At 31.7% G+C, this 24,702-nt stretch overlaps 2 protein-coding genes across 4 annotated transcripts in view; both read right to left on the bottom strand.

The window, feature by feature from the left end:
* The window catches only part of LOC144848518 (low density lipoprotein receptor adapter protein 1-like), a 30,377-nt gene extending 8,767 nt beyond the window's left edge, over positions 1-21,610 (bottom strand). Inside the window, exons 1-5 of one of the 3 annotated variants that reach the window (XM_078705303.1) lie at positions 21,283-21,610; positions 5,301-5,451; positions 4,540-4,646; positions 1,747-1,861; positions 95-227 (exon numbers count right to left, since the gene is read on the bottom strand). In XM_078705303.1, the coding sequence (XP_078561429.1) occupies positions 95-227; positions 1,747-1,861; positions 4,540-4,646; positions 5,301-5,451; positions 21,283-21,410 (634 nt within the window). In that variant the 5' untranslated portion in view covers positions 21,411-21,610. The remainder of the gene's footprint in view (positions 1-94; positions 228-1,746; positions 1,862-4,539; positions 4,647-5,300; positions 5,452-21,282) is intronic. The other 2 variants (XM_078705305.1, XM_078705304.1) reach the window with 2 other exon arrangements.
* A 917-nt stretch (positions 21,611-22,527) lies between these two features.
* Positions 22,528-24,648, bottom strand: LOC144847561 (protein D3-like). Its single transcript, XM_078703983.1, has 4 exons — positions 24,590-24,648; positions 24,229-24,358; positions 23,601-23,808; positions 22,528-23,111 (listed from the first exon to the last, which is right to left on the bottom strand). Exons 2-4 carry the CDS (start codon positions 24,340-24,342, stop codon positions 22,897-22,899), a joined length of 537 nt encoding a protein of 178 aa, XP_078560109.1. The 5' UTR covers positions 24,343-24,358; positions 24,590-24,648; the 3' UTR covers positions 22,528-22,896.
* Between the last annotated feature and the right edge of the window lie 54 nt (positions 24,649-24,702).

Below are 24,702 nucleotides of genomic sequence, written 5' to 3'. Positions count from 1 at the left end.
ATATTAGCTGTCAAAAGCGAAGAATGTAGAAGATTGAGTTAAATGATACTGAAAATGGTAAACGCCACTGATGTTATATGGCGACATACTATACCTTGTTCTTGTAATTCTAGCATTTCTCCGGAACCATGTGCCGTATTTGTTCTATTATTTTTATCTTGTGTTTCCTCCCACCTTTCAAACGCTATATTGAATGAATGTGCTACCGTTAACGCTATCGCTTCAGCCTACAATGAAGATAATAACAAAATAATTATGCAATTTATTAAAGCTGTAATTATTCTGTAAAATAAATCACAATCAAAATTTTAAACCTAAGTTTTCTTTATTCATCAGACTTGTGTGCACAATAATGTAAATTGCTGTGGGAATGATTAATTGTTTATTGGCGCTATTATATAAAAATTATTATTATTAATGGTGTGTATGCATTTTAATTGTGTGTATGCGTTTTTTTGGTGCAGTTGTTGTACCCAATTTCGTCGATCCATGTACTGGTGACATGCACGTTCAAACAAACGTCTTTAGGTGCACACAAGTGATGACAAATTTAAAATCAGATTTTAGTGGACACTGACTTGGGACAAAATACGCATAAATTACATAGGTCTTAGGTCGTCGCAAATTGAAAGCTCCCCGATATCAGGCGAAGGCTTAACAGGCTTTAGCGCCCTCTAAAATTTATCATCCATGTATTTAAAAAATATAATTAATAATGACTTTTTTATTTTTCTGCAACCCTACAGATTGTTTTTATCATGAAATATTTAGCCCCCCTAATCTATAATGCTGGATCCTCCCTGGATATGCCTCAATAATGGTAATGTCCCAAATTTAAGACAAAGAAAGTGCAATTCACACTTTATGCTCCACACAAATAATGTCCTTTATTTTTAGCATAATTTGAGATAAATTCAATTTAATTATGACACGTTTAAAACATATTGTTTAGATGTCGAGGTAAACAACAAGATTCTTTATTCAGCATTGAACAACAAATGTTTTGTTCATGATAGTATTATTGCCGTACATAACGCAAGTCATGCCATACTTTATAGATCAACTCATCATCACATGAAAGACTTATATAACAAAATTTGAATAATTTAACTTGATTTATGGCAAAAATCCAACACATCATTTAATACCAGCATTAGTAATTCAAAATTGTATTCGACAATCTTGAGAAGATAATAATACAACTCTCTCAGACCTGGACACTTTTGAGCTGGCTTAATATTTTTATGTCATCTGGTTTTTTAGAAATTCTGAATGTGCATTTAATGGTAACAAAGAATTTTTACATTTTGAACCTAAAAAAGAGCTTTTTTGGGAGAGTTTCCGGTTTTGAGAGAATTCAGTATTGGGAGAGTCAACTAAAAAAATGAAATAAAAATACGTTATTTTTTATTTTGGTCCAGAGATTCAACTGTAATTTATTATTTATTTAAAAAATAATTGTTACATTTTGAACCTAAAAAAGAGCTGTTTTGGGAGAGAGTTCAGTATTATTAGGAGAGTCAACTAAAAAAATGAAACAAATTTTTTTTTTATTTTGGTCCAGAAATTCAACTGTAATTTATAATTTATTTTTAATGGTAAAAAACTAATTGTTACATCTTGAATTTAAAAAACAGCTGTTTTGGGAGAGTTTCTGGTTTTATTTATCAAAGGCATAAACTTTATTTTATAGAAATTGTAACGAGAATTGGACACAATAATTGTAGACATGTGGATTATACTTACGACTTTTCTCTTAGTACATAAATATGCGTGTAATTCTAGCGTATCATTATGTGGATTTTGTGAGATAAAGCCAAATACTTTTACATTTGATTTGTCTGCTGTACAGTACGATATTCTAAAGAAAAAATAAATATAAATAAGTCTTGGTAAAGTCCTGTAAATGAAGACTGAAATAGATTTGAATATTATTATTTTTGTACCAGTTGTTGTTAGTTTTACATTTTCATTCATTTAAATATTAAATAAACATATTTCTAAAATTTAAACAATGTAACAGCTATGCAAATTGCAAAATACTAAAGAGTGCATATGGTAAGCCAAAGAAGCAAAACTGAAAAGCAAGCCTGAAAAAAACAAATTATACATTTATGACTCTTTCAACTTTTAAAAATTCAATCCAAAATATTACTGATTAAGTATTAATATTTTACCTTAAAGATGTATTGTCCCCCAAAAACATGAAAAATGAAGATTAATTAAATCAGACTTTGAATATGTTATTTTGTAGTTTTAATAAAGTTAATCACTTCCATAGAAAAAAAATAAATAAATAAAATGACAAAATAAATGATTAAATTTAACAAAAAATCCATTGGCTGGCAGCAAATTTGACCATTTTTTGCTTTAAATTAAATTTTTTTCAGGTAAATATATTTTTTTTCGATCCAATTTTTGTTCAAAGTGGATAACTATTATGTTGCATTAAAATGGAATATTCAACAAACATTTTTTTAAGAATTATTTTTTCAGGGGGACAATACATCTTTAAATTCCTTCCATTATTTATTATATTATATTATAGTACTGTATGTTTTGTAGATAGATACCTTATTGTAAATGTGTGTGTACTAATGTAAATTACTGTGTTGGTTGTCTTTGAATTAATATTCTCTACTGAACCACTTTTTAAATCAATGCTTTATTCAGTATAAAGACAGAATAAACGGCCTACTTATAGTCAAAAATATTCTTAGAAAATGATGATTATTGGTAAACAAAGCGAAAGTAAATAAACAAACCCACAAAGTGAAAAGGAAATGAATGATTTATCAACATCACGGTAAAGCCACTATTCATAACTTCTTCTAAATAGTTTAGTTTATTTTTCCCATGAACCAGAATCCAATATAGTGGAACATAATTAAACATATTGTAGTACAATAACAAGTCTGTTTTTTCAAACAGAATTGTTTGTGTAATAATAATACGACAATAAGTGAAAATCTGATTGGATGCACTACAACTTAAAATTAATCATTTAAATCTTACAGTATCAAATTCATAATATAAAGGTTGCTGCTATGTTCTATGATGCCGCGTAAACAACACATTTCTCAACCTTCAACAGAGATAAACTTGAAAAAATCAGAGTAATTTGTATCTTTGATAACGTTTTAATTGGCGTGAAATCAATTTTGGTATAGTAAGTTATGATTATAGACAGAAAATGGTTTGTGATTTTTAGTCTTTTAGTGTTAACATGTAAAACTTATATTTAAGCTTATAAAGTACATTTTGTGATAGGAAGAAAGAGTAATGAATGAATTCCTATACTAATAGACGGAGGAAGTAAGTAAATACTGAGTAGGCTTAGTGCATGAGGTGTCCGGAAAACTGCTGTAAGTTTAGAATTTATCGACACTAAAGCATACAGTAAATCTGTATCTCTTTACGACTGATACGTGTTGTGGAATGGTTATAAAGGACTGTATATTGTACAGTAAAATAAATTTAATAACTATATATACAGTACAGTGAAACAGCTTTAATAAAGTAACTATATGTACAGAAAAATAACTTTATTCTGTATAATAATTTAGGTCATGCATAGATCTTTCGGCTAAACAGAAATACTAGCTGTACATTTGAAGGCCTTGCGCTTTCACATCACAGGTTTTATTTGAACTACAGAAGAGAGCCTATATTGAGGCGACACCTCCTTCAGGACCGAACAAAGCGACACTATCAATAGAGTTGTCTCCTGAATATGGGTTGATCGTAGTGTTAAAATAAGCCCTCTTGTTCATGTCACATGCAAATATCCATTTAATAGCTGTGTCCCAAAGGAGGGGTTCCTTTAAGCATTCTTCCCACAAGATACAGTAATATCTTAAATATTTACAGTAAGTTATACTGGTACCAGATTTTCTTAAACCATCGAGGAATTAAAGTAATTCATTTGACATTGACATGCCTTCTTAAATTCTAAAAAAAAAAATCTAAATTATGTATTTACAGTAGATACTGACATTGAAAGATCTTGTAATATTTGTGTTTTTTTTTTATCTATTTTAGTATAGTTACTACTGTATACAAGTCACCTTGTTGTGATTGTTTTGATATTCTTGCTGAAATGCTTTTTAAAATCTGTTGTTTGCAAAAGTTTTGATCTGTATAATGGTCTGAAGATGTACAGTATATTATAATTATTTGTGTCTGGACTGGATTTAAATGCTAGTCCAATGTAAATAATGTATTATGTCATTGTCAGTTGAAAACTAAACTACTGTTTAGAAAACAGTAGAGAAACAAGGTTTGATCATCAGTGTGCTGATTACGGTACTGTAAAATGATGCTGCACCGTAGTTGGCATATCTTCTCATTTTCCACTTGAATAGCGCCATTCAATCAATGTTGTAATGGCTATGAGCGCTCACTGACTAAACACAGTGGCCCCAGAGCATAAGCAGTCCCAATGCAACTACCCAACATGCTGGATGGCTCTAGGAGCGCTAAACCAGAGGCCCTTACCCTCTGCGTTACGCCATTTAACTGCAATAAATAATTTCTTACCTGTATATTGATATTTCTAATGTGTTTTCTTCTGTTTCTACATCTGATTGTACTATTCCTTGAGGAGTCACCTTTAGAGATACCTTGCCTAGCTTGGTGCCTTTGGCCTACAAATAAAGTGATCAACAGTTTTATTTTACCTACCACTTTACCCAGTTAATACTAATGCAGTGTAGTTCAGGTAAATTGCAAGTAGATGGTTGGCTTGGGAATTGGGCTTTAACTACTTTGCAATGTTTCTTTTGGTCCTTGATGACCCATATTAGTCCTCACTCTTGATGGAGATGCTCATAATGGAGCTGTTCTTGGTGGAGTCTGCTCTCAATGTAGTTGCTCTCAGGAAGCTGCTCTTGATGGACACCCTCTCAATGGAGCCACTCTCAATAGAGCTGATCTCTTGATGGAGACACTCTCAATAGAGCTGATCTCTTGATGGAGACGCTCTCAATAGAGCTGATCTCTTGATGGAGACGCTCTCAATAGAGCTGATCTCTTGATGGAGCTGAACTGTCGATAGAGCTGAACTCTTGATGAAGCTTCTCCTATTTATTGGAGCTGCTCCCATTGAGCTGCTCTTTGATAGAGCTGCTCTCGATGGAGCTGAATGATCTCTTGATGAAGCTGCTCTCAATGATGTTGCTCTCAATGGAGCTGATCTCTTGATGGAGCTGAACTCTATAGATCTATAGATCGGATCCCTGTTTTACATTGTTCAAATAAAGTATTCCATCATGCTAAAAACTGTAAATATTTTTCATTACCTGATTTACAACTTTCTTGACCGCTTCAGCGGTACAGCTCTCATCATTAGGTTTGTCAACCAATGACATTCCAATATACTTGACATAGAATGTGATCCCTTCTACAACAGGTTCTTTAGCCTTTTCCCAATCATCCTGAAATTCTACAAAATCAAAAAAATAAGTAGTGTAGTGTAACACAATTAATTACAGACTATTATTTAGCAACAAATGAGTGAAAGAATGGAAAGGATATTATACAAATAATGAATGTTTATGCGTTGGATGGCGAGAACATTTCATGATCTCCAGTTTAAAAATAGAGCAGTAAATTTTTCTAAAAGATTACAAAACATTATTATTATATATTATCTATCGTAAATCATTGACATGGAGTACAGGAGAACAGTTTATAGGCAGCATGCTCAGGCCCGTAGCCAGGGGGGGTTTTTATGGTTCGGGCGAACCCCCCCTTTACAGCGAACCCCCCTTAACCGACTGCGAACCCCCATCCCCAACATGCCTAACACCTCACCCTCATCTTCGAAAATCTTCCAAATACGTGCCCAACAGTACAAAAAGTTGTTCGTAAATTGAAAAATTCGTAAACTCGTTCGGAATAACTCATACAGTACCTTCTTCCCTGTATGAGCGTACTTCGAGCGATACGTGTCTGTAAATTTCTAAGAGTTGCAAATGAATTGCCGATTTTAACCTGAAAAATAAATGTTTGGTCCCTGCATGTAACATGATTTTGACGCGTCTCACGCAAATACATAGTGTCCGAACCCCCCCTTGATAGATCCTGGCTACGGCCCTGATGCTTAACAAGTTGATTTCCGAAGGCGATCAGTCAACAACGTCATGTAGCAAAATTTCTCTGATCATTTTTCGTTAGATAGGGCTAATTTCAACGCGATACGTAATTGACCAATCAAATTGCAAGAATACAATCAGGTGTGTTATAAAATGGAGTAGACGAATATTGAAATGGTTGCTGTAGCATGAAGAAGAAATTAATTCAACAAAAACCGAATGAATGATTTAAATTGATAATAAAAAATCCATGATTAACATTTGATTAAAAATACAGTAAAATAGATAATAAATTCAAATATTGATTAGATTATTATTATTATGCGAAAATAGAAGGCAAAAATATTGAGTATTACCTACAGTATAGCAAGTTGCCGTAGCAAGTTGCTATAGGCAAGGGATTAGCAAGTTGCTATAGGCAAGGGATTAAGATTTAAGATAATAAAAATAGGTTAAAGTTGAACATTACATCCAGGTCACTGTATATTGACTGTCAAGAAAACTATTAAATAGAGCTTAAAAGCAAGGTCAAAATGCTGGCACAATTTCCACTGAGATTCACAGCCAGCTTATCAAAGCTAGTGGGTATTGTATCATTAAAACAAAATCAGTGAGGTAACCTAGAATTTATTGAGCATTTAAAAAAAAAAAAGATGGAATGCTTGGTTTGACCTCTCTACAGCAATTTTGTGACTTTAAAGTGGAAGTGTACTCAGTGCTGTTTCTTTCTGTTATTTACTTCAGTATATAAATATTAGTAGGTAAAAACAAAAAAATTCCTATAAATAAAAAACAATCAGTTCATCAGAAAAATAAAAAAATTGTTCGAAAATTTTATTTTTATTTTTTTTATTTAATCGGTATAAAAAGACTCAAAATACAACTCATAGTTGAAATGAAGAGCTTACAAATGAAAATGATAATTCACATAAAACAAAGTTAAACGAAGAAAAAACACATTAAGGCCTACTGTATGATACAGTAATAATTACTGTATAATTCATTAATCTTAAAATTACTATAAAAATTGCTTAAAGATCAAAAGATAAGATTAATAATTACAAATTCTTAAATATTTACAATTTTAAAAAAAAGAGACTAATATTATTAATCACATTATTTTTATACACCAATAATATATATGTATAATTCATTTAAACTAAAAAATTACTATAAAAATTGCACAAAGATCAAATTCAAAGGATGATATTAATAATTACAAATTCATATATATTTACAAATTTAAAAAATTGAATCTTAATCACATTCATACTCTGGGGCATTCCACAGTATTTGGTCCGTGGGTTTAAAAATTTTATTTACTGATTTTGATGTAACTCTTGGCCATTTCTCAAAGTAGACATGTTGAAGTTTATTAAATAACATTTTTTTTATTTTTCTGATATTGATTTTTTAAGTTATTGAATATTAAATATGAAAAAGTCATATTTGGCGTTACGGACGGGACATTTTTAATCCTATTTATTTCATAAACTATGCATCTTATTACTGTTTTTTCAACAGATATAGTTACTTTATGTCTCAATAATACATAATCAAGTATTTAATTAAAATTTTGTTGTTTATTAATTTCATACATCCATTTCAAATTCATAAATGTCCCGTCCGCGACGTTTTAGGCGGTTTTTTTACATTTATTTTAAAAGTAATGATGCAAAAATCTTGATATTTCATTTTCTCCTCCTGAGGACTATATCTCATTATATTATGAACAAATTTTTGGAAAATTTTAGATTTTGATGAAAATATCATATTTCAAAAATATATTGTTACGGACGGGACATTTTTGTTACGGACGGGACGTATCATTTAAATCTTAATTATTTCACAAACCATGCATATTTTGAACATTTTTTTGCCAGATATAGTTACTCTATGTCCCTATTGTACATATTCAAGCATTTTATAACACATATTTTGTTTATTAAATTTCATATATACATTTCAAAATTCATAATTGTCCCATCCGCGACATTTTAATAGTAGTTTTATGGTGTTTTTTACATTTCAGTTAAAAGTATTGATACCACAATTTAATATTTTGTTTTCTCCTTTTAAAACTATATGCAATACATTATAAACAAATATTTTGAAACTTTTGGTGAAAATATCATATTCAAAAATATATTGATGATATTTTTCGTAGGCACGGGACAGACATTTTTGTTAAGGACGGGACATATCATTTAAATCCTTTTTATTTCATAATAAAACCATGCATCTTGTTAATATTTTTGCCCATAAATATACTGCAGTTACTTTTTTTTCAAAGTAAGCTCCAATTATTCATAATAAATTATTTTATTAAAATTGTTTATTAATTTCATACTTGCATTTCAAAATTCATTTTGTTTACTTCTGAGACATTTCGATTGGGGTTTTTTCCTCACTTGTGTTTATTGAAGTAATTGGCTTTAAAATTGTTATTTAATTCCTAATTTTAAATCTTAATTTTCAACTCTTAAGGATATTAAATTGCAATAGATTTAAACAAGTTTTTTAAAACTTGGTATTTTTTTATTAAAAAAACATTACTATCAAAATTTATTGAATGTTACGGATGGGACATTTTTTTTATGAATGTGATGACAATATTGTAAGAATTAAAAAGTGTTTTTGTACTGTAGGCTGAGAAGTACTGTACAAAGGTGTTAACTGTTTATTAATCACAAAACATTGTGGTCTGTATTTAAAATAACAATCCACAAAAGAACAATACCGAAATCCAAAAAAACATGACCAGTATGAATGGGAGTATTGGGTGCGGTCATCGCTTTGTCGATTTCATTGTTTGGTGAATTTGCAACCAAGAACCTTTTATAAATCAGATACTAAATAATTAAGATTGAATTTTAATAGAAGTAGGCCTACAGTTATTAAATCCAAGCAAGGATAGAAGAAAATTTCAGATGCAACTTGGATCCACTAACAAATTCAGACGTCAAGCGCCAACGCCAATTTTTAAAGATTCGCCTTAAATGTGTTAATATCTTGAAGTCTTGTTTAATATGCCAAGCATAACTTTTATATTAGTGTAAATAAATATTTTGATAACATTTTATAATATTTTTTCTCGTTATAACTCTTCGAATAATTAATTTTATAATTAATATTTCATATTTATGAATTTTAATATTTTCACTTGACATAAACTTTTAAACAGTGTTTCAAAGGTTGAATTATATTTTGATTTGTAAATAAAAGATTACATTGATGTAAAAAACTTATTTTTAAATTTTTTTAATAGCAAAATTATACAATTTTTAAACGTGGACAAAGTTGTCCTGTCCGCGACGTTAGAAATGTCCCGTCCGTAACGACATATAAATCATATTTATTAATAAATTTGCAGTTCAATTTTTATAATAAACATTCAGTTATCTAAAACAACTATCTGGCAACATAATAATACAAAACAAATTTTAAAATCTCTTTTAAATGAGGAGAAATATTACAATACGTAAACCTTCTCAAAAGTCATGTCCATTTGCCGTCCCATCCGCGACGCATACAATTTTCATAATAAAATTTTTTTTGTACAGTCTTTTTTCTTTTTTTGACTTTCACAATAAACATTGGCCATATATGTATACATTTATTCTACTTTGAATCTTGTATTCTTTTTTATTTCTAAGATATGTCTAGTTATATTCTCAAAAATGTCCCGTCCGTAACAAAAAAATACTGTGGAATGCCCCCTCTCCGAAATGTCTTTAAAGGTTAATTGTCCAAATCTATTCATTATTTAAGAGTCCAATAACACTTGGAATTGTTGAGGCAGCAAGTCTTTTAGTCCGACATCGTGGCACATCGAACTTATTAACTTTACGCAAACACCTTGTCGGCTTTTCTTTTTCAGGGATCCATTCCTTAAAACGATCCGACTTTAGCAGCCCCTTTCCAAAGTTATAAAGAAGAACCTGACGTCTATGCTGCAATGTCTTTAACTTGAGGGTTTCAAGTGATTTTGCGTAACTAACATAGTTTTGATATCCAATAATAAGTTTTACAACACGCTTTTGGATGAATTCAAGTTGATCACTCTGTTTATTGGTGATCGAGCTATGCCAAAGAGAACTGGCATACTCAAGTAAAGGACGAATGTATGTTGTAAAAGTGAAAACCAGGTCATCCTTTGGGGCTCCAAAACGCTTCAGAATGTATAGCATATATAGACGACGTGATGCCCTGGAAACGACTTCTTTAATCTGCATGTCCCACTTGAGGTCACTTTGCAGATGCACTCCAAGAAGTTTCACACTCTGGGATTCTTCGAGTATAACACCATCCATTTGTAACGGCTCAAATTGGGGAACATTACGCAAAAAATGAACACGCATCACTTGAAACTTTACAGGATTTGGTGTTGCATCATTCTCCACACACCAACTGGAAAGAGCATCAAGGTTACTTTGAATCGAACTATCTTCAGGTCTCTGTACTGAAATCACCTCACCAATCGTCAGGTCATCAACAAACTTCCATCTATCAGGTACATTGTTGAGCAAATCATTAACCATGATAGTAAATAGGATTGGGCCTAATTTAGTACCCTGAGGCACTCCGCACGAAATTGGTTCTGGCGCTGAGACTGAACCGCCCAACCGCACACACTGATTTCTTTGCGAGAGGAAGCTACACACCGTTGGAATGAGAGAGGGCATGATATTAAGACCAATTAATTTGTCAATCAGAATTGAATGGTTGACCCGGTCAAATGCTTTACTAAAGTCTATGGCACAAATAGTACCATACATTCCTGAGCTATCTAATCCTGACAGAAGCCTATTACAGAGTTGTACAAGGTAATGAGTCGGTGATGAACCCTTCGCATTTCCAAACTGTTGGGAATCCATAAGAGGTCTGAAATCAGTAGCTATCCAATCAGAAAGGAAGCTCTCAAAAATTCTACCAAAAACAGGCGTGATGGATATAGGCCTATGTTCATCAGGTGTAGAAGCCTTTGGCTTTTTGGGTACAGGAGTAATGATGGCATTCTTCCAGATAGATGGGAAATTATTATCCTTGAGGCAACAATTCAATATTTTAGCGAGAGGTTGGGCAAGCTCTAAGGCAAATTCCTTAATTAATCGGAGAGGTATATCACGAGGATGCCTTGATTTATTCACATTAATGCCCTTTAATATTTTAAAAACATAAAAAAAAAAAATAACGAACAAGCGCTGTAGATTTTTTTTCAGCAGTTTACCGTAGGTGGTTCTCCTTGTCACATCTCTTCTGGCTGCTGCAGCATGCCATGCTCGACGAGGAGCTGGCGAGACATTCACACACGTCGTGTGTATAATTTCGAGAATCAGGTGAACAAAAAATGCCTCAATTTCATTAACTTTTTTTTAGGCAAAACTACTGTGGATGAATTTTCATTCATACCGTAAATTAAATTTTTTTGATGCCATTTAAACTTAAAATATATGGTTTCAAAATACAGTAGTCTTCAATTGTTGTAATGGTAGTATTTATCAGAAGGCTAATCCACCCTAGATCATGTGTGGCTTAAAAATAGACAAACAGGGGGTATGTAGTAGGTGTGTCTCAAAAGGTTGAAAGCTGTATTCTGATTGGCTGTACTGTGAATCATATTTGTTTGCAAAATTATTGTATTGTTGTTCTGTTCAGTAATTTTTCTTCTCGTTACTTTAATATGATTTTTGATTTCTAAGGTATTTATAGGCTAATAGAAAATATAATAAAATAAAATCATAATTGTTGAATTTAATTTTAAATAAACACTTTTATGCACTGTATGTGCAGTAAGTAAGTAAGAGATGTAACAATTAAATCAAATTAAAACATAATTATTAATATTTACACCAAGAGCCAGTGCATTCATTTGATTTATTAAAGCGGGAAAATTATGCATTTTTGACCCTTATGTTTTTAAATAATAATTTCCAGAACCGATTTATATTTCATTTTCTTTGAATGATTTTAAACAACAATGAAATACAGTACTAATCAGTTGACTGACTTATATTTCAAGTGAGAAAATTATGCATTTTTTTTTTCATTTTTGACCCTTATTTTTTTAAAATAATAATTTCTAGAACTGATTAAATAAATATTTTCATTTTCTATGAATGATTTTCAACAACAATGAAATGTACAGTAATCGGGTGATTTACTTAATAATAAATTCAATTCAAGTGAGAAAATTATGCATTTTTGTCATTTTTGAAAAATAGTAATTTTCAGAACTGATTTATATTTCATTTTCTTTGAATGATTTTAAACAACAATGAAATACAATAATCAGTTGATTTACTTAATAATAAAATAATATCATATCCTCATATACATGAATAAAAATTTACAAATACGCATCTGTTGTTAATATTCAAAATTTCTCATACATGACGTATTATCATCAGACTACAGTCACACCATACTGTCTGAGTCAGAGAGAGGTTATTCAGGGGACAATTAGATAATTGTATTATAGTACTAGTACAGCACAATTTTGCAAGAAAACCTTTTATTTGGGACTTGGCTATTGTACTTTTTTGTATTCATTTTTTTGTGCTGAGAATCGAGTACCCTGGATGAATAATAGTTAAATCTAACAAGTCATATAACTTGCGTTGATGGCATTTTTCAAAAATTTAAATTGCATTTGTTTTTTAGCATTCATTCTTAAATAAACAATGTTTCAGTTTTTAAATTTTAGCTAAAATGGTTAATTAATAGTAATACCCAAATTGGTCTTAATTATTGTATAGGTACTTTTAACAGAAATGGGAAAAATATGAATTGCAATGAAGGCCTATTAATATTACTAAATATTATTTGATAATTTTAATAAATATTATAAATTAAACTAATGTACTGAGTACTACTATTACTAAAAATACATTAATTGACATAAAATGTAATATATTATTATTATATAATAAATCTTTAAAATATTGATAATTATTACAGTATTCTATTAACAATTTTCATTTATATGTATTTAATAGCAGAATAAAAACGATTAAATATGTATATTATTTAATTGTATTTAATTATATAACTACTACTTACTTAATAATAAATACTATAGATAGGGGCCTATTATTGTATTATTATAATATATATTCAATATTAATTATTACTAAAAAATACATTCATTGTCATAATTAAAATGTAATATTAATATAAAAAATATTGATAATTATTATTCAATTAACATTTGATATGTATTATTATCAGAATAAAAACAATTAAATATGTTTATTAAAATACTAACTGTGCAACTAATTCTATGTACAGTGTGAATTGTCATCTCAGTGTAATGTCTATTTATAAACACGACGCCCATCAATAAACGGAAGGATCTAAATCTCCCTACTCCAATCCAGGAGTTCTTCTACGCATGTGTAGATATTTACTACGTCATCATATATATATCGTATTTTACTTGCGGTCCGGCCATGTAGTATTTACTCGCACATCGCTATTTTATACCGTATTACTTAAATATATATCGCTTTCCCAGACCATCCTCCTCAGCTATATAGGCTAATACACATGAAATTATGAAATTACATGACATTTATTATTTGTCATCCTTCAGGGCAGGTATTGTATGATTCCACTGTACATAGCCGTATACCTGCCCTGACGTATGACAAATAAGACATTTATTATTTGTCATCCTTCAGGGCAGGTATTGTATGGTTCCACTGTACATAGCCGTATACCTGCCCTGACGTATGACAAATAAGAAATTTATTATTTGTCATCCTTCAGGGCAGGTATTGTATGATTCCACTGTACATAGCCGTATACCTGCCCTGACGTATGACAAATAAGACATTTATTATTTGTCATCCTTCAGGACAGGTATTGTATGGTTCCACTGTGCATAGCCGTATACCTGCCCTGACGTATGACAAATAAGAAATTTATTATTTGTCATCCTTCAGAGCAGGTATTGTATGATTCCACTGTGCATAGCCGTATACCTGCCCTGACGTATGACAAATAAGACATTTATTATTTGTCATCCGTCAGGGCAGGTATTGTATGGTTCCACTGTACATAGCCGTATACCTGCCCTGACGTATGACAAATAAGACATTTATTATTTGTCATCCTTCAGGGCAGGTATTGTATGGTTCCACTGTACATAGCCGTATACCTGCCCTGACGTATGACAAATAAGAAATTTATTATTTGTCATCCTTCAGGGCAGGTATTGTATGATTCCACTGTACATAGCCGTATACCTGCCCTGACGTATGACAAATAAGACATTTATTATTTGTCATCCGTCAGGGCAGGTATTGTATGGATCCACTGTACATAGCCGTATACCTGCCCTGACGTATGACAAATAAGACATTTATTATTTGTCATCCGTCAGGGCAGGTATTGTATGATTCCACTGTGCATAGCCGTATACCTGCCCTGACGTATGACAAATAAGACATTTATTATTTGTCATCCTTCAGGACAGGTATTGTATGGTTCCACTGTGCATAGCCGTATACCTGCCCTGACGTATGACAAATAAGAAATTTATTATTTGTCATCCTTCAGAGCAGGTATTGTATGATTCCACTGTGCATAGCCGTATACCTGCCCTGACGTATGACAAATAAGACATTTATTATTTGTCATCCGTCAGGGCAGGTATTGTATGGTTCCACTGTACATAGCCGTATACCTGCCCTGACGTATGACAAATAAGAAATTTATTATTTGTCATCCTTCAGAGCAGGTATTGTATGGTTCCACTGTACATAGCCGTATACCTGCCCTGACGTATGACAAATAAGAAATTTATTATTTGTCATCCTTCAGAGCAGGTATTGTATGATTCCACTGTACATAGCCGTATACCTGCCCTGAAGGATGACAAATAATAAATGTCTTATTTGTCATCCTTCAGGGCAGGTATTGTATGATTCCACTGTACATAGTCGTATACCTGCCCTGACGTATGACAAATAAGACATTTATTATTTGTCATCCGTCAGGGCAGGTATTGTATGATTCCACTGTACATAGCCGTATACCTGCCCTGAAGGATGACAAATAATAAATGTCTTATTTGTCATACGTCAGGGCAGGTATACGGCTATGTACAGTGGATTCCGGAATCATAGTAGGCATAGATTAGTATTCGTTTACGTTGATTCTCCTTTTTCCTACAGCATAAACATAACCCGATTATGATATCTAATAATATCTTTTTCAAAAATGTTTGGTAGGCCTACACTTTAATTCCATGTATATTAACCTATATAGCTGTGGGATGTCTGGGAAAGCGATATACATATATTTAAGTACTGTAATACGGTATAAAATAAGCGACGTGCGAGTAAATACTGCATGGCCGGACCGCAAGTAAAATACGATACATATATGATGACGTAGTAAATATCTACACATGCGTAGAAGATCTCCTGGATTGGAGTAGGGAGATTTAGATCCTTCCTCAATAACAGTCGGAAAGCCGCGTTGGTAACGCATCACTGATTTCATTCATTGTGAGGGCGCGCTTCGTGGAAAATGTTGGAATTTTTGCTATTTTAGTACACTTAGAAAATGGTATAATTTTGATATTAAATGAAATCAATAAACGTATTTCAATAGTTGAACTACAAGCGTAAATAATGATAAAAACTGTGATCTAAATTCCACAGATTTTTTGTTTCAAGAAATATCATTATTTTATGTATAAACTTTTTTACTTTAATTTTTTTTTAAATGATGGTAAAAAATCATTAAATTTCATATTTTCTAGATAAGGTTTCAAAGCGAATTTAAAATCCTTTCAAGATAAACTATTAAGCTATCTATTAAAATAAAAATCTAATTTTAAGCTTTCTTGGGATGCAACTCCCACTAATCAAACCAAACCTACTACATTTCTGTTCTGTTTCGATCGAAAAATCGCCATTTTGAAACTTTGTTTACGTTTTACGAAGCTGGTACGAATCGTCCCGGACCGAATCGTGTCTGTGTTCAATACGGTTTTCATGCAGGTGTATTACGTCATAGGCCTAAGATTTCAATTTGCTCCCCGATTATTGTTCTATTTGGTTTCTGAGCTAGGAAAGGCTACCTACTATAATTACTTACTTGATTTCTAGCCTAGCTAGGCCTAAAAATAGTATTTTCTAGGCCTAGCTAGGCTGAGTAATTCTGATATAATACTAATATTAGATAGGTAGGCCTACCCTAGTGAGTGTTAATAATAGTAGCTGGGTATTCTATAGTCTAGGCTGGTGGTAGGTCTATCCCAGCTCTGCTCATATACCAAGCAAGAAGAAGCCTGAAGGAGAAACTAGGCCCAGAACAAATAAAAAACTGTTAAAAAAACAATAAATGGAAAAAAAAAAAAATAACCCATTTTCAATTTATATATGGGGAATGTTTTATAAAATCGGGCATGTTTGTTTCAGAGACTCAAACGTGTATTTTTATATGGTCATGTTTTTAAAAAAGATAATTATGGGCCCAGCTGAAACCAAGATATAAAAATATAAGTCCATCATTTACTTGAGTATTGTTACAGTGATTGGTTGGTACTCAGTATTTCAGTATCTGGCAGTAAATGTCACACTTGTATATAAATATTACTTTATTAGATACAACTTGCATTTCACACAAGCAACCAATTTTTTTTTTACGTATACAGAATGTGAAAAAGCAGTTTTTAATACAAATATCTTTCAAACAATACTGATATAAATAGTAAATACTACTACTGTATATAAAAACTTGCTTTTATTTAAATAGCACCTTGTTCATCAAACATAACAAACTAGCTAGGCCTATATCATATTAACTTACGTGCATCTTACGGTTGTACTGATTTTATGATTGTTTTATATGTTTATATTGTATGTATCTGTGTGACTCTGGTTAATAAAGTAAATCAATCAATCAATTGCAACTTAATTTATATCTTATCATTGACTGATCTGAAACGCTTCTAAAACTTGAATGCGTATGAATGTATATGTTATATTATTATTAGCGAATAAAATGAAAAACTATCAGCTGCAGCAATGATATTGAAATCGAGAAAACCATTACAGCTTCCACCGTCCAACCTCATATTGAAGAACGAGACAGAAAATCGTCGAGTCTTGATACCAACAAAAAACCTAAAATGAAAATGAATAGCTGAAATGTAATGAATGAAACTATTTAAATAATTGTCACTATGATATGAACAAAACATTGCATCGTTATACAGTATAATTATTCAACAACCTGAAAACATTTTCAGATATAGGCCTACCATGAAAAAGCAGCAAATACAAAATTTCCTTATGTCTGTTTATTGTAATAATTATTAATATTATAAATAAATTGTACCCCTCAGTTGTCCATAATTTTACTATAAAATAAATAAATTTTTAACTATAGAATAGGTAGGCCTATACCTGTATCAGGCTGCGATTTGCTTAATTATCTTTTTAAAACTTCCCAATGGATCTTCAATATAGAGTAGGATTGTAACGATACTTTAATAATACTAAATTGTAACTAAAGTATTTAAATTATTAACAGAACATGTTACTAGGCCTAGGCCGATATAATACGACAACGATCCACCAGGTCGTGCATATACTCACCTACAACAACCACAATCAACACACCATGCACCACACACGACGGAACTAGTGCCGCGAGACGTAACAATATATGACATGAGGACCTTTTTTAAAATGTTCGCTATAGGAAGCTTAAATAGGGTTTCAAGCCAATTTTAACGTAAAACAGACTATTGATACTTACTCTATCCATATACGTCGGTTTTTTGGTAATTCACTGTATGGGATGCAAATCCCACTAATGGAAAATTTGTAAACAAACACCTGTTAGAAAACTTCAGTTTTGACGGACGCACACGACAGTCGGAGAGCCGCGTTGGGAAATATGACCGTTATCGCTGAATTTTCGACTTCGCATGACGTCATAAATTTTAGAAGCCCTCTCTCGGCACAGAAGCATCAACGTTTCGCGCGAAAACATTAGCATAAAGTATACGTCATTTAATAGCTGTTTAATAAACATTAGTAGGCGAAAAATTAACCATATATGGTAAGATCAGTTCCTTATATGCTTAAGATGTCGCAGGTCACCTAATTTTCTGAATAATTTGTTGGATTTGTTGTCAGCGACAATTTCTTTCCAAAGTTCGTGTGCGTCCGTCAAAACTGAAGTTTTCTAACAGGTGTTTGTTTACAAATTTTCCATTAGTGGGATTTGCATCCCATACAGTGAATTACCAAAAAACCGACGTATATGGATAGAGTAAGTATCAATAGTCTGTTTTACGTTAAAATTGGCTTGAAACCCTATTTAAGCTTCCTATAGCGAACATTTTAAAAAAGGTCCTCATGTCATATATTGTTACGTCTCGCGGCACTAGTTCCGTCGTGTGTGGTGCATGGTGTGTTGATTGTGGTTGTTGTAGGTGAGTATATGCACGACCTGGTGGATGTTGTCGTATTATATCGGCCTAGGCCTAGTAACATGTTCTGTTAATAATTTAAATACTTTAGTTACAATTTAGTATTATTAAAGTATCGTTACAATCCTACTCTATATTGAAGATGCATTGGGAAGTTTTAAAAAGATAATTAAGCAAATCGCAGCCTGATACAGGTATAGGCCTACCTATTCTATATAGTTAAATATTTATTTATAGTAAAATTATTGACAACTGAGGGGTACAATTTATTTATAATATTAATAATTATTACAATAAACAGACATAAGGAAATTTTGTATTTGCTGCTTTTTCATGGTAGGCCTATATCTGAAAATGTTTTCAGGTTGTTGAATAATTATACTGTATAACGATGCAATGTTTTGTTCATATCATATTATCAATTATTTAAATAGTTTCATTCATTACATTTCAGCTATTCATTTTCATTTTAGGTTTTTTGTTGGTATCAAGACTCGACGATTTTCTGTCTCGTTCTTCAATATGAGGTTGGACGGTGGAAGCTGTAATGGTTTTCTCGATTTCAATATCATTGCTGCAGCTGATAGTTTTTCATTTTATTCGCTAATAATAATACTGTATAACATACACATTCATGCGCATTCAAGTTTTAGAAGCGTTTCAGATCAGTCAATGATAAGATATAAATTAAGTTGCAATTGATTGATTGATTTACTTTATTAACCAGAGTCACACAGATACATACAATATAAACATATAAAACAATCATAAAATCAGTACAACCGCAAGACTCACGTAAGTTAATATGATATAGGCCTAGCTAGTTTGTTATGTTTGATGAACAAGGTGCTATTTAAATAATATATACAGTAGTAGTATTTACTATTTATATCAGTATTGTTTGAAAGATATTTGTATTAAAAACTGCTTTTTCACATTCTGTATACGTAAAAAAAAAATTGGTTGCTTGTGTGAAATGCAAGTTGTATCTAATAAAGTAATATTTATATACAAGTAAATGATGGACTTATATTTTTATATCTTGGTTTCAGCTGGGCCCATAATTATCTTTTTTAAAAACATGACCATATAAAAATACACGTTTGAGTCTCTGAAACAAACATGCCCGATTTTATAAAACATTCCCCATATATAAATTGAAAATGGGTTATTTATTTTTATTTTTCCATTTATTGTTTTTTTAACAGTTTTTTATTTGTTCTGGGCCTAGTTTCTCCTTCAGGCTTCTTCTTGCTTGGTATATGAGCAGAGCTGGGATAGACCTACCACCAGCCTAGACTATAGAATACCCAGCTACTACTGTATTATTAACACTCACTCTAGGGTAGGCCTACCTAACTAATATTAGTATTATATCAGAATTACTCAGCCTAGCTAGGCCTAGAAAATACTATTTTTAGGCCTAGCTAGGCTAGAAATCAAGTAAGTAATTATAGTAGTTAGCCTTTCCTAGCTCAGAAACCAAATAGAACAATAATCGGGGAGCAAATTGAAATCTTAGGCCTATGACGTAATACGCCTGCATGAAAACCGTATTGAACACAGACACGATTCGGTCCGGGACGATTCGTACCAGCTTCTTAAAACGTAAACAAAGTTTCAAAATGGCGATTTTTCGATCGAAACAGAACAGAAATGTAGTAGGTTTGGTTTGATTAGTGGGAGTTGCATCCCAAGAAAGCTTAAAATTAGATTTTTATTTTAATAGATAGCTTAATAGTTTATCTTGAAAGGATTTTAAATTCGCTTTGAAACCTTATCTAGAAAATATGAAATTTAATGATTTTTTACCATCATTTAAAAAAAAATTAAAGTAAAAAAGTTTATACATAAAATAATGATATTTCTTGAAACAAAAAATCTGTGGAATTTAGATCACAGTTGTTATCATTATTTACGCTTGTAGTTCAACTATTGAAATACGTTTATTGATTTCATTTAATATCAAAATTATACCATTTTCTAAGTGTACTAAAATAGCAAAAATTCCAACATTTTCCACGAAGCGCGCCCTCACAATGAATGAAATCAGTGATGCGTTACCAACGCGGCTTTCCGACTGACGAACTTTGGAAAGAAATTGTCGCTGACAACAAATCCAACAAATTATTCAGAAAATTAGGTGACCTGCGACATCTTAAACATATAAGGAACTGATCTTACCATATATGGTTAATTTTTCGCCTACTAATGTTTATTAAACAGCTATTAAATGACGTATACTTTATGCTAATGTTTTCGCGCGAAACGTTGATGCTTCTGTGCCGAGAGAGGGCTTCTAAAATTTATGACGTCATGCGAAGTCGAAAATTCAGCGATAACGGTCATATTTCCCAACGCGGCTCTCCGACTGATAAACACACTTTACTATATCGTACGATATGACGGTCGCCTGAGTCAAACGCCATACATAGATGTTTTAATGAATGAACCCAGCTCAATTCGATTTTAAATAATATTATATTTTTATGAATTTATACATATGTTAACAACCAAAATAAAGATTAAATCTATCATTTTGGAGCGAATTATCTGACAAAAAACGTTTACGCGCGGCGGCGGGAGGATCACGCCACCACAAAATCGACCAACCGGAATACACGTGATCATTTCTAAACCAAAACATTGAACATGTTTCGATAAAATGTCGAGATATCGCACGTAATACTCACAAAAAACGATACCATTACTTTCTTACATGTGTACTTACTTCTATGTCTCGATTTTCCGAAACGATTTTTCATCATTTTCGGCACAAAATTCTGTTGGAAACAACAATCGCGATTATCGTTCAACGACGACGTAGTAAAAAGCGATCTTGCTGATGAAGAATTCATAGTATGCGAGTTCAAGAGGGCGAACGGTTTTCGGTTATGTAAACAAACAGACCACACACAATTCCAACAAGGCGAAGGTACGCACTCAACGTCGCGGCGTACCGTATGCTAATGAACGGCTTTTTGTCCAAACACACCGAGCGGATAATCTACGCTCATTGACAAATTTCCTTATTTGGGAAGTTCGAGGGCGTGAACTAGACGCGGCTTACTACAATTGGCTCTCGGCCAAGTGAGTGCAGCATTATACACATTTTTATTGATTTCTGTGTAAATGCATCTCTAACCATTATTGTGGCGTGAATAAATTACTTTTTTTGTTTTATCAATGAAGTAAGACTAGATACATTTCTCAATTATTTATTATATTACTTTTGTATGGTAAAAAGGGAGTTTTATTCTTCAGATTTTAGTTTTATCATCATTTTTGTTGTCGTTTCTATATTCATTCCCATTTAAAATATGTTTTATCAGACAAATAATATAAATTTTATATATATATATAACAATATAAACCCGAAAATATTGGGCAAGTCATTTGATTCATTATTTTTATTTTATTTTATAAAATTTAAAAGAAATATAGTTTGAAATATTGAATCATAATGGCTAGTCTCATTTGTTTGTTGTTTTCTATATATCATATCAAACCACAGACATATTTAATCATTCATCACTGTGATAAAACTTATTATAATGGACTATGAAATAATGAAATAAAATATAAAGTGAAATACATCAGAGTAGGCCTACTAATCACTAAAGAATGCCAGAGAGTGCTGTATTATTAAAAGTCCTACTGTATTACTTGGTAGGCCTAATGCCTTAGGCACTAGAGGTGTGTTCACATGGCATGTTTGTGGTTACCACCTACCTATGAGGCATGTGTGACTTATTTTTTTACCTCAATGTAAATAATGGTTTACATGCTTCATTTTCTTGAAAGTGGGCAACAAAGACCAACAATGAGGTCTATCCATAAATAAAACACGACATGTGTTTATTTTAATTACAACTATCATCATATTACCTTTGTTGGATGAATGTTGTGGTTTTTATACTGTTGCTAGTTAAAGATTATCGTCTCCCAAAAACATGAAAAAAAAAAGACTTTGAATAGGTTATTTTGTAGTTTTAATAAATGGTTAAATGTCATTCTTCTGAATTTGTATAGTATATCTATTTTTTTAAATATTTCATGCCAGTTACAAATGTATTTCCCTTTTTTTCTATTACTATGGACAATAAAATAATATCAGTATCAGTAAAAATTCCATTGGCTGGCAGCCATTTTGACTATTTTTACGGCTTTAAATTACAGTTTTTCAGGTAAATACATTTTGTATTGTGTGACATTTTTTTCCGGGGAATACATCTTTAAAGTGTACATTTTAAAGGCATTTTATATTTATTTATATTTGCATAAAAAAAACCATTTTATTTCAAAGAAAGTCAAAGAAACTGAAAGTCAGAAACTGCTGCAACTTTAGTTATTTTGAAACTCTTTATAAAGTTTCGAAACGTAATCATCAAATTCCGCTTGAAAGAAATTAGCAGCTACGGGTTCTCCGAGTGCGTTGGATTTGGCAAAATTACGTACGTTCCAGCTTGCTCGGGTATCTGGATTTTTTCTACGCTTTGCTTCGGTTGGAACTAGCTTTCCTTGTTGTTTGTAAACAATAAGCACATATCTGTGTAAGCCTGCCAGGATAAAAAAAAAAGAAAATTTTAAATGTCTTACTCTCAATAAAATATATTTATACTTTCACCAGTTGTAATATCATTCCCATTTTATAAAAGGTGTATTGTCCCCCAAAAATATGAAAAATGAAGATTGATAAAACAAATAAAAAAAGACTTTGAATAGGCCATTTAATAAATTAATCACTTCATTTTTAATCTTTAATCACATGTTTTCACTTATAAAAAGACAAAATAAATACGACCAAAAACTCATTGACTTCCAGCCAATTTGACTATTTTTTCCTTTAAATTACAGTGTCTAACCGTATGTGACATATTGTCAAAATGGCATATTCAACAAATACATTAAAACAAATATATTTTTTCATGGGAACAATTATATATCTTTAAATGTCAGACAGACAGAAAATTGTGTTGCTCTGAGACAAAAAATAAAATCAAATGCAAAGTAAAAATCTCTTGACCAAATATTATAATACTGTATACCTGTGCCCTGTGGGGGTCCAGCTCCAATATATTCAGACCAGGTCTCCCCTTTAGTTACATCATTCCCAGGTACATTCACTACCATCCAATGGTGCCACTCTCTGAATGTTGGATCTTTACGACTTGGAGCATCAGGGTCAGTCATAATAATCGTATAAAGTGCGCCATCTTCAGCTATCCAGTTGAGGTGAGTTGGTGGATTTTGCACCTGATTATTAAAAGTAATAGTACGTAATTTAAAATGTTGTTTCTATTATAACTTTTATTTTTACTGCAGTGGTCATTTGCATTAAATCATAAATTAAATGTAAATAATTTACATAATTGCAGTATGCCAAAAAAGTGTGTGGATTTTGCGTAATAACCAGTGTGCAAAGTAAATATTCCCCCTCCCCCCCCCCCCCCACAAAAAAAAAGAAGAAGATATATTTAGACTTGATTATGAACAGTCAAAGAAAATGTTGGACACTTATTACGAAGGCACACCTTAAATTTTGTGGTAATTAATCATTTTGATGACTTTTTCAAAGTGTGACTTATTTTTTTGGTGCTTCATTGTTACCATAAAATGCATTCAATGTAGAGCATATATCAGGAAGCAGGATTACCTGTATAATTGCAAACTTACTTGTGTTGGGGTAAGAACTGTACCAAGGTCAACCACAAGTTCACCATATTTGACATCAAGAATTTGAGCAGGAACCTTATCTAGAACATCAGGAACAACCTCATGCTTTTCCATTGTAGATAATTAATTTCTGTGGTTAAAAAAGGTTGGAATAGTTCTAATCTTAGCCTCACTTTCACCAAGATGGAGGTGAAAAAAATTTTGCAAGGTTGCTGGTGGCCTACTTTAACTGAGCTGAGATTGACTGGTTCAAACCTATTATTAAATTTAATTATTTAGACGAATATGGTGAATGATTTTTCAACAAATGACATGTAATGTATTTAACTAGTTAAATCAAACTATAATACCAAAAGCTTACTTTATCAATTACAAAAGCACTAGATATTGTTGCATGCACTAGGGACTCTAAAAAGCATGTACTCTAGTACTGCTAGAATTCCTGTCGAGCGCCACCTATATTACCAGGGTACT

The sequence above is a fragment of the Antedon bifida genome, chromosome 7 (assembly GCF_963402885.1).
Source record: "Antedon bifida chromosome 7, ecAntBifi1.1, whole genome shotgun sequence".
NCBI classification, from domain to species: domain Eukaryota; kingdom Metazoa; phylum Echinodermata; class Crinoidea; order Comatulida; family Antedonidae; genus Antedon; species Antedon bifida.
Note: the sequence above shows the minus strand (reverse complement) of the source record. Positions and strands in the feature narration are given on the sequence as shown.

Bases quoted from the DNA above. Each gene is read 5' to 3' on its own strand.
- LOC144847561 (XM_078703983.1), bottom strand. From the start codon at position 24,342: ATGGAAAAGCATGAGGTTGTTCCTGATGTTCTAGATAAGGTTCCTGCT. The intron at 23,809-24,228 runs GTAAGTTTGCAA...TTTAATAATCAG, and splicing joins CAGTTCTTACCCCAACACAA to GTGCAAAATCCACCAACTCA. The intron at 23,112-23,600 runs GTATACAGTATT...TTATCCTGGCAG, and splicing joins TGGACCCCCACAGGGCACAG to GCTTACACAGATATGTGCTT.